Here is a 10,925-nt window from a genome sequence, read left to right as displayed (position 1 = left end):
AATTCAACATCTTTGCATGTTTTGCAAGCTGTCATGACATGAGACGCTAGTAATATGCTATGTTTTGCTTGCTAACATATTTTTGACATATTTTAGCTTTTGATTATAAGATTGCATCTTTCCCAGCTACCATCTGTCTCGACTCAGTGGCACTCTGGCATTTACAAAAACAGTAGGGTGTAATATTTCTTATATACTTGAACTCTACTAGAAACATGTTATTTTCAGTCTTAACCAACATGTCACACTTTCACACATGAAGGCTGAAATGTCCTTTAAGGTATCTGTCAAAATAAAGAACATATCATCGCATTCAATTTGGCTGAGATGAGTAATATATTAATAAGAATGGGAACAGTTTCTGACTTATAAATAGAACTGGCATTTTACAAGCCTTGTGTACTCGTGCCTGTATTTATTCTTTTGTCAGCACAAATGAGATATTCACACAAAACCCAGCAATTTCTTCTTTGCATTTGGCAAAAAATGCACAATATTTTCAAAGCTGGAGTTTTAAACATGACACATTTTTTCTTGGAGTATCTGGTAACCAGAGACTTTCAGACTTTACTTCTTTCCTCTCCATCCTCCATCTGTGGAGAGTCAAAATGTGACATTCAGCAAACTGGAAATCACATTTTATATCTGCCCTGACAGCAATAGGCAAGCAGCTCCAGCCATTTGGACTGTTGTGACGTGCAGCTCTTTTAACTGCAGTATTTCAGCAACACTAGTTTCCATGGGATGAATCCAGTAATTCAAGCAATAGGGTAAGATACTAAAATAGCTGGAGAATGGTTTTTTGGTCGTCTTTCGTAGGTGAGCTGGAGGGTGGGGGATACTGATAGGCAGAGAGAGTTTTTATCCCCTTCTTTCTTCTTCTCGAAGTTGCAGGCAGTCAGGAGCCAAAAGCTGTGAGGTCTTGCGACAGCTCCCCCGGGGCAGTGGTGCTAGCGAGCATCATCCCGCAGTGTGCACCACCTCCGATTCTGCTACCCACCTCAGAAGAGAGGGTGAGGGATGTGAGGTTAACAGTGCTACTGGCAGAGCTGCGGTGGCTCCCGGTTGTCAGTACTAGACCCAACTCACTAAATAATACCACATTGAAATACACCGATAATTATACACAGAAGATGTGCGGTGACTCCTCTGGCAACCAACATGTCAAGTGTACAGGTATGAAATTGTTGAGACTGCCAAATAAACCAAACTAACCAACAAAACCAGAAAACAGTGAATATTACCCTCAAGCACACGTTGCTTTGCAGTGGGCCAGCAGATCTGCTTGTACAATTACATTTAGTTAAATGTCCAGCTCTGAGAAAAGTGACCTTCTCCTACTGAGCAGTGTATAGGTCCTGATACAATGAGATTCCAGATCTTGGTGGTCCTTTAAGTACTACAGGAGCAGTAATAATAATGCTACTTTCAAAGGAAAAAGACAAAACACAAGCACACTCACACATAATGGTAAACTGAATTTATTTCCTTTTGGAAAACAATTCCAGTAATCTCCAGGTTCAGACCGCAGAGTAAACATTAATAACAGTAACATACAGGTTAGTTCAACTGATTCAAGAATTTGGCCGTGTGAAATCATTAAGGAAAGTCTTGAACACTCAAAGCTTCAAATGGTATCCAGAAAAAAAAATTTCTTTGACAATCTACATAACAACTATTGCATATATGGTAATGCTATCTGTCATATCGCAAGGCTTACAAATATATATACGGGCCTTATTCAACTGTGGGTTCCTGCTCTGTGAGAAAGAGTCTCTTCATTTTTTGCAAGAATCTTCAGCGATAAAAAATAGTCTTGGATTCATCCGTTTGTATACCAAAAGAGAGATTTCTAGACTGAAGTTTAAACGAAAGGAAGGCCAAACAGAGCTGTAATGGAACATAGCTATTACTTTCTCCCTCCTCCTTGAAAATGACACTTTTTCTTAAGCTATTTTTTTCCCCTCACACAGTATTATTATTATTTGTATCTTTCTTGAATAGGGCCCAAGTCCACTTGTCTTTATAAGACCATTTTAGTATCAGACAACATAATACATGTGCAACACTTTATATACAGGAAGTCTATCCGGTGCTCAAAAGTTCAAACACATGAACATCCAACAGTTTCGATAATACAAGTTTTATGGTACAATACAATGTTTCTGAATAATATACATTAACAATGAAAGTTTCGTGCAAAGAGTAAAACGTGTTCCCTTTTTGTGCCACAAAGAGTTCTCTGGAAGAGACGGGCCTTGCACTAACTGCTGTGCTGGGTCATCGTATGATTCTGTAACAAAAATAAAAGAAACAGCTTAGTCACAGGACAGCCATTTCTGTGCGAAAGAAAGATGCAAGAACAAGTCTCCCAACATATCAGCAACATATCCCAACAGGTCAGCAGTTCTGGTGTCCACTCACATACGGCTCATGGTTTATGCATTATGCAAACGAGAAGTGCATTTATTTGCCATAAAAGACCTTGCTGCCTACAAACCAAAAATATGCTAATTGGACTGTGCTTCCTAGACTGTGGTACCACTTCAAATGTTTTATTGCATTAAAACCTATTTCCCCCTAAACAGTATACACAGTATATTCCGGTAAGAGTTATTCTGTGCCTAGCAGAGAGGTCAAAGACTGAGAAGAAAACAGGAGGGGCTGCCACAGCCCTTCCTTCAGTCACCAAAAACCACAGGTATTTTTCCTCAAGTGAATGCAGTGCCTTATGTGAGGTGACACAGCATGGACTTTGGAGCCTGAAATTCTCCTTTCCCATAAGAGTAATCACCAAATCCAGCAGCAAACACAAGTTTCACCCTCTTTGCTGCCGCTGCCTTAATCGAGACGACCACTTTTAGGGATGAGAGATGCTATTTCAATGCCTGCAGTGGCTCAGATCCTTCACAAGCATCGAGCTAAGAGCAAGGATCCAATCTAATATGTGTTAGATCTTCATTGTAATGTACGCTGGATCCACAGATAACTGGAAATGGTCTGTGAATGCTACTTCTCAGACAACAGGGCAGCCACTGATTAGTGATGAATTTTCCCCCTAGTAATCTGGGCCAGATTTGGGCCAGTGACCCAGAGGGCAGGGGTGTCACATCCCGTAATTTGCTCCCAGCGTGTCCAGTCCCTTCACTCCGTTTTATTAAGTTAATAATCTGTCTTAAAACCCCTTTGGACTAACGCACTTCAGGATGAACCTGTTCCCAAAAGACAGTCATCATTTTCAATGAAGCGAACATCTACTGAACCACACCCTCCAGAGCCACCCATGAAAAGGCACACGAAAACAGACTTGGTGAAACAAATGTGAAATACAGCGTGACTGCAGACCAGCCTGATAGTTCTCCCTCCCTTCCTCCTTCTCTCTCCCTAAACTGTGCACGCACACAAACAATCGTTCATGGGACATTTGGCAAGGAAAGGATCTTACAGTAAGACTGAGGAATTTTTAATGTAGTGCCATTCTCAAGATTAAAGGAAAATGACCCAGTGACACTTAAAGATGCAATTTCCAGATGTGAATACAAACTGATTTAATGCTGATGGCAGGCATTCCAGACTATCCAAGGCCAGAGAGTGTTAAAAAAATACACTCTACCACTTGATTTCATCTAGCTTCTTATCCTTCCCATAAAATAATTTCAAAATGCTGTAAAGCAGTAACAATAGCTGCAGACTAAAATGCTGGCTGGTCACAGGTAACGGGCTCTGACTTTAAACCACAAAAGCAAGGAAATTAAGAGTTAAGCCTGACAGTCAGCCCTTTTGTCATCCTGTTGTGTCCATTTATTGCAGCACTTACAGCATAACACCACAGGCTTATTGGAGACCCTGCAGTACCTAGAAACAACAGGACAAGTTAAATATGGGGTGGTAGACTGAATTCTGATTTTTTCTCTGCTTCTGAGTAGGTGAAGTCATATACCAGTTGTTACATTGCGGAGAGATATTTGGGGGTGTGTCTTTTGTTTCTAATCTACTGAGAGCAAGCATGTCAGTCATGCCCACTTTTTATTTCTTTTCACAAAGTGAAAAATGCATAATCAGTTTGGGGCTGGATGAACAGTTACATATGAAGCAGTCAAAAGGTGGTTTAGAAGTGTAGCTGTAACTCTGGCTGCAATGACATTTTTCATTAAAAAATAAAAAGGCCCAAATATGAAGGAGACAAAATAAAACACGGCATAAGGACTGACTTGCCCCTGCTCTCAGTGTCCCTGACTCCCATGCCCTGGTGCAAAATGAGATAGATTCTCTAGAGATAATGAAGAGATAATAGAAGAAAAGGAGAAAAACAAGACAGGGCAGGATACGAATGTTAGAAAATGCTTTGAGCAGTTTAGGCCTTAGAAAGGCATCTATACTTACTGTAAGCAGTCAAAACAAAATACGGTTCCCAAAGTAATTAAGGCTCCTCAAATGTGAGGGAGTAGGGAGAAATACCTATTTGGCTAAGTGGCAAAAAAATACAAAGTGGAAGGACTTCAGAAGCACAACATTGACAAGACAAGCAGGCAAAAGATGGGGGGAGAGAGATAAGAAAAGGAGGAAAATTCTGTAATCCCACAGAGAGCCATATTCCACTCCACCAAAAGCCATCTATTGGAGACCCCATGTCTAAGTGACTGAAAATTGCAAACATTAATCCCAGTTATGAACTGTTGTTGTTTTTATGAGGGGTGTTGTGTTTAAAAATTTAGGGCAAAAATTCTCCTCCATTATCTACACAGCAGATCTCAACTCTGATAGTCTCTTTGCCTTGTGTTCAGCGAGCTCTCCGCCTCCCCGGCAGTGGGAGTTCGGGCAGGCGGGGAAAGCAGAATTTGGAGCTCCCACCGGCAGAGACACGGCAGGGACACGGGAGTGCGGTACACCCAGGGAGAGCACGATATTACAGTCAAGATCCCCTGTGTGGCTCGGCGAGCACGCTGCCCTTCACTAAAGACACACTACACAAGCTTGAAACGCCTCCTCCGGAAACTTCAAACTAGTTTGCCTGAGTTTGGAGCAATCAGTACATCCCCTTGCCAAAGAGAAGTCATTTAACTAAGTACAAGAGATATTACATGCTCCCCTTCTTTGCCTCCCCCAAATTTGATTGCACATAAACCCATCTGTTTAATTATGAGGTAGTCTCCCTACGAAGCAAAAATTTCAATTTCCTACTTACCCATGGAAAGGGAAAAATATTTTTTCTTAAGATAATCTTTCCTGGACTTCAGCAATAGCTATGTTAACATTTCCAAGAGCTGTGATTTCATGAGGAGAAACTAGTTTGCAAACACAAATGCAAGCTTTGCATGCACAAAATGGAGGAACGGTGAAGCAGGAGGTCTGTGTGCCACGGCATTTGTTACTGCACTAGACACAAACCAACCCAGGAAAACTGTCCTACATCCCCAATTTCTCTGTCTCAGTATTATTTGGAAAGCAGCTATACTACCTCGGAAAACCTGAATTCAACATACTTCACAAGCAAAATAAACTCTTAAAATGTATTTGCTCTGTTCCGAGAGATAACTATTTTTGTTAGCAGACCCCAGAATCCCAACTGTTATGTGAACTGCTATAAAATTATATGCCACCACTTTTCTGGATGAAAACGCTTTGAGATATCCCTGTTGTTAGTGCTAAGGAGTTAGAAACATGCACAGATTTCCCTGTAATACTGGGTGGAAGAATCTCCTCTGCAAAAAAGATATAAAAAGGTTTATTTGCAGAAATGCTCCGGACAAAAGAGATAATAATACTTTTTGGCTTTTGGTATATGTCTTTGTGTTTCAGATAGAACATGAGAAGTACTAGCTAGCAAAAAGTTCCTGCCCACAGCATCAAAATTAATGAAGAAAAAAATATCCACAGATAGCCACAGACTCACTACCCCATTAGAATCTTTAATGTGAACTGCGGTTGCATTCAATTTAAATGGGACTTCTGTTTTTTATGACTAGATGAAACAAGATACGGTAGTACCTGACAAACAGTGCAAAGAGGGTGCGCATGAAGAAATATAAAGATGAAATGTAGACGCATTATTTCAACAGATGGTAACAGTACCACGGCAGCATGTTATTTTTTCCTTAGTTCAAGAACACAAACATAAGTAATCAATCATCACTGATTAAGTAATTATTGTACCCTACATGTTATCACTTATCTAGAATCCTTTATCTGTTTACATTACGGATCATCTTGTATTTTTTTGCATTAAAAAAATTGCACCCCATCGCGCTGCAATACAGTTCCAGGTTGTAAAACAGAACTCTACATTACTATCAACCTTTAAGCACTACGGTTTTTTTTTAACAAAAGCAATTGGTTTCCAACAGGCTGGATAATAAGTCTTTTGACCTGCATTCTTCTCTGACCCATTAAGGTCACCCCTGTGCTTGGGCATATAGCTGACTTAGGAAATGCCTGCAAGTCCTGCATTTCATCTCCTGCCCACTCAAAATAAAGCTTTCTTTAAATGTGTCTGTACGGGTCCCTGAAGACCAGGGAGGCATCCCTGTAGTGGGCAATGGAGGGACAGAAGCTTCTGCCTTTATTAATGAATGCAGACCATTATGAGTCTGGCTGGCTCCTGCACTGTTCCCAGAAGCATATACTGTACGTGACTTAAAATGCTAGAATATTGACACAAAGCGAGCTGGGCACCCCTAAGGAAAATTACTCCTTGGATATAATGTAGGCTCGTAACAGCTATTAGAGTACAAAATAAAACCCTCCGGGATCAAACTGACATATACCGCATTCTACCTACTCCTCAAACATTAGAAGAATTTCTTTGTGAAGGCATTCTCAAGGACAGCATTAAACTGACTTTTGTAGCAATCTGCAACAGCTTTTTGGCTTACAGCTTTTAGTACTAAATCTCTAGTTTGAATCAATATAAGTACTATATCTTCCACATTAATCAATACATTTGGTTCAATACACGTTCTATTAAATTATACTTTCTAATCAAGATTTTCTGGTTCTCTTCCCTTCTTTTTATTCCAACTTCTTACCCTGTACCATACTTTTCAAACTGTCTGCAGCTAACAAGAGGATGTTGGATTTTCCAGAAGCGGAGGGGAAGAAAGAAAGGCTGGTGGAAAAGGCAAGATGAGCAAAACCTTAAGTGCAGCGGTAATGACAAATCAAAAATGCAGTTTCACAGTGTCAACATGGTTTCCAGAACTTTGGTCTGATGCTTCGTTACTTAACTGGTTGTCATAAGACCTCTCACGCAGAAAGCTCTGCATTGGAAACTGCTGAAATACTGCATCATGTGGAAAGGAGTGCGGGGGAGGAGGGAAGAAGGGTATTAAGCGGTAACACCAAAAACAAGTAAATGAAACGTATTCAGAAATAACTATAAGAAAAATCTCGGTAAATGTTGATTTTTATACCCTTTCTTCAAACTTGTGCTGCTTCAGTACTGCAGCACAGAGTTTCTGTCAAAGCCTCATTATATTGTGGCAGGGTTCTTTCCTGGTAAACTGTAATATGATTAGACCCAAGACTAAATTGATGAGATATTTAGATTTGTGAGATACTAAGATTAAATACATACTATAAATTAAGATGTAAAAAGATATTATTTAGTCCAGGTCTTTGGGGATATTTGCAACATTTGGATAGAAGATGTCTCCAGCAATCTGAGTGATGTACACAGTTACAGTAAATGACTTTTCCACACCTGTGGTAGGTTTGGTGGAATGTGGTTATTCTTCATAGGCAGAGAATATGAAATGTAATGTCAAAATGATAAACATGTATATTGCAGGCATTTGCCACTGTCTTACAGATGAGAAACACTGCACTGATGTCCCTCATTTACAGTCAGTTTCTTTTTCTTATCTCCATATAATCACTGTGAACCTGCAGAGAAACTGTTGCATTTTCTTTTGACATTTAACATCATCTTACTCAGCTCACAATAGAATCTTATAATACTTTCTAGATGACACTGTGTCACCATTAAAGAAGAAGGTGAAATAGCATCATAAAAGAGAAGAACAAGAATTCATAGAATTTAAAGACAGAAAAGACCCATTAGGGCATTTTCTCCACCCATCTTGCCAGTGTTGGATTATTGCCTATAGTGTAATTTCAAGTGTTTTGCCCAGTCCAATTTTAATTAGAGATTCCAATGCTCCTCTTGGGAGACCATTTCACAGCTTCACAGACCTCAGGGTTAGGATTTTTTTTCCTGATGTTCATCCCAGGAGAGGAAGAGGCTCAGCCAGCCCCAAATCACACATGAAACCAAATCTGCATAGTCAGGAGCTGGTTTCAGTAGAATATCTGGGCCATTTCAAAGCATCTGAAAGCAGTAAACTTACTTTCAGTGCCCCAAAACATTAAGGCCCTGGCTCCACTGCTGCTGCAAGCAGTTAAGAAGATTCTGTTACATGGGTTTCTCAGGCTCAGTTGCTATACAGGTGAAAATGTAGTATAGGTGGGATTTGTGTTCCCACAGTAAGGGTAACCACTTCCACGGTCCACCTCCACCAAATGAATTAACTGAAGGTTAGGGACATATCTAGCTCCATTCTATGCTATAATCCTAAATTCTACTGACAGAGCATCTATGAACGCTCGGATTGTAAACATTTCCCTATTTTTCATGTAGGTGAAATACAAAGAGTAACTTCAGTTGAAGCTCATCAAAAGATGATGTGACTAATGATGATTTTCCTCCCAGGTCCCCCCCTTACATGACAAGAAATTAACTTACACTGTTATATCTGAAATAGTGGAACTAACAAATGTTTCTGATGTGTTTCATACCAGGAATTACAATGCTTCTGACACAAAAATGAACATACATTCAGATTTCAATGGTCACACTTATCCTGAGTGAATGAGGGAGATGGAAAGGAGATGATGTCTGATAGTTTTTCATAGGTGGAAAGCAGGAAGCCAAATGGAGACTTTGGAGTTCTGGAGTAAACAGAAAAAATTCCAGGCAAGGTGTCCCTGCCACCAGCATCTCCAGTACTGCAGTGAATTTTTAAATGCACTAAAGTAGGCATGGAGTTTCACTCAGGCCAAGTTTGATCACCAGCATAGACCTAACAAAATACAATCTCTGAAACTTGAGATTCCCAAGGAAAAAAGCATTTGATCTGAACTAAAACAGAGCTATTTCCACAACAAAGAAGGGGCCAAATCCCAAGAGCATCTGTGTTCCCATAAATACCACTTATGTGTGGTGAGTTGATGTTTACCAGCCTTTGAGAATCAGGTCTGTTCTCAGACATGATGGCCAATTAAATGGTCATTTTAGGTCATGACTGACCACTGTTGACAATGATAATTTAGGAAAGTCTACACTGAATTGCAGTTATTCATATAAATTAGTTCACCTAAGCTATGTGATTTGTTATTATATTAATGTCTCTGAAATGGCATGACTGCTAATCAGATTGTACTCTTTATCGTATTTATGTAAAACTCTCAGTGTTCTGGTTCTTTTACTCAAGCATTTCCAGCTGGGCCAGAGAAAACCAACCCATAAAAAAATCTCAAATTGGATAGCATGTTCTCAGGGATGCAAACTGAAAATTAAAACCAAAACCAAAACAAAACCCCTGATATCTATTTTTCTTCAGAGACTTCCAGTAAGTCACTAGTAAAATGTCAATGATTCCTTTTGGATTCATTATTATATGCGAGTACATATATCACAGATTTGTTGTATGGAAAAGAATGACATATATTTCTAGGCACAGCAAATGAGACCTTCATCATTGTCACCAGAAGAGAACAGACACAAACACAGGTGATTGTTCACCATCCTTGCACCTTCCTCGTTACGAGCATTGGCAGGGGGCTCCTGGTTAAGCCTCTGACAGAGTAGCTCCAAGGCTGCTTTAACCTATGGTGCCAGGCAATAGCCTTCCATAAGCATCCCTTACCCTGTTTGGTGTTTATGGAAATGCAGTGGAATTTACAACCACCCCTTGCATTTCAGGCAAGGTGTGCCTGGCTGCACGGGCAAGGTGCATGTATTACCCCCATAAATGAGGCAGAGGGGGCAATCGTTAGGACGTGTTCACAGCAATTCATTGAAACTGGGAAACCTTGCTGTTCTTTTATGCTGCAAAGGGGCTGTACGGCTAATCAGGATCCAGGCCTAAGTCTTGTTTTCAGAAAAACAAGGCTTTTGTGATACTGCAAATGTTTGAAATTAATACACAAGCATCCTTCCCCAGTAAGAAAATTGTTCATTAAGTGGGAATAAAAGCTTAAAGAAAAAAGGCAAAAGGAGGCACTTCCGAGAAATATATCAAAAGTCTTATTACTTTAGAATATGGTTATGATTACCCTGGTATAAATTAAGAGAAACTCCTCTGAAATCAAGGGAGTTTCAAGATAGGGACAAGTAAGAAGAGAGCCAGGCCTGTAGGGTTTAAAACAAAGTGAATATTGCTCATGTACTGATTGATTCTTGCACACCCTCTGCAGAGGCCACAGCCAGAAGTCTCTTCACCTTGTCAGACACAGCCCGGCAAAGAGCAAGCAGAACCCAAAGCTGAACAAATCCAGATTTATCTGCAGCTATTGTACAACAGAGTAACAGGGGACAAAAAGCTTTGATAAGCAATACTGCCTAATAAGATATTCGGGGATTAAGTCAGTGTTTTACAGACACATGTGTTCATGGGCTAGTTGTTGCTCTGCTTTAATTTTTTTTCTTTGTTATGTTTAATTTATCATGCTGGTGCTTTCTAAACTACAACATCTGTAAACAAGTTTAAGTTTGACCTCCCTCCCATTTTACATCCACAAGCAGCACTCCTACTTCGTGCTCTAATTTTAGATACCTTAAAGACAAATAAATGTGTGGGGGAGGGAAAAAGGTAACAAACCCAAACAACAAAACCAAAACCCCTTGTCTGACAATATGTGTTCATCTT

The 10,925-nt window shown here is 40.0% G+C and overlaps 1 protein-coding gene across 1 annotated transcript in view; it reads right to left on the bottom strand.

The window, feature by feature from the left end:
* Positions 1–1,465: 1,465 nt before the first annotated feature.
* ZNF521 (zinc finger protein 521) overlaps positions 1,466–10,925 on the bottom strand; it is a 229,419-nt gene continuing 219,959 nt past the window's right edge. The window contains exon 9 of the mRNA XM_009331439.1: positions 1,466–2,293. Within this exon, the coding sequence (XP_009329714.1) occupies positions 2,264–2,293 (30 nt within the window). The 3' untranslated portion in view covers positions 1,466–2,263. The remainder of the gene's footprint in view (positions 2,294–10,925) is intronic.

Source organism: Pygoscelis adeliae, unplaced genomic scaffold, assembly GCF_000699105.1.
Source record: "Pygoscelis adeliae isolate BGI_AS28 unplaced genomic scaffold, ASM69910v1 Scaffold108, whole genome shotgun sequence".
Lineage (NCBI taxonomy): Eukaryota > Metazoa > Chordata > Aves > Sphenisciformes > Spheniscidae > Pygoscelis > Pygoscelis adeliae.
Note: the sequence above shows the minus strand (reverse complement) of the source record. Positions and strands in the feature narration are given on the sequence as shown.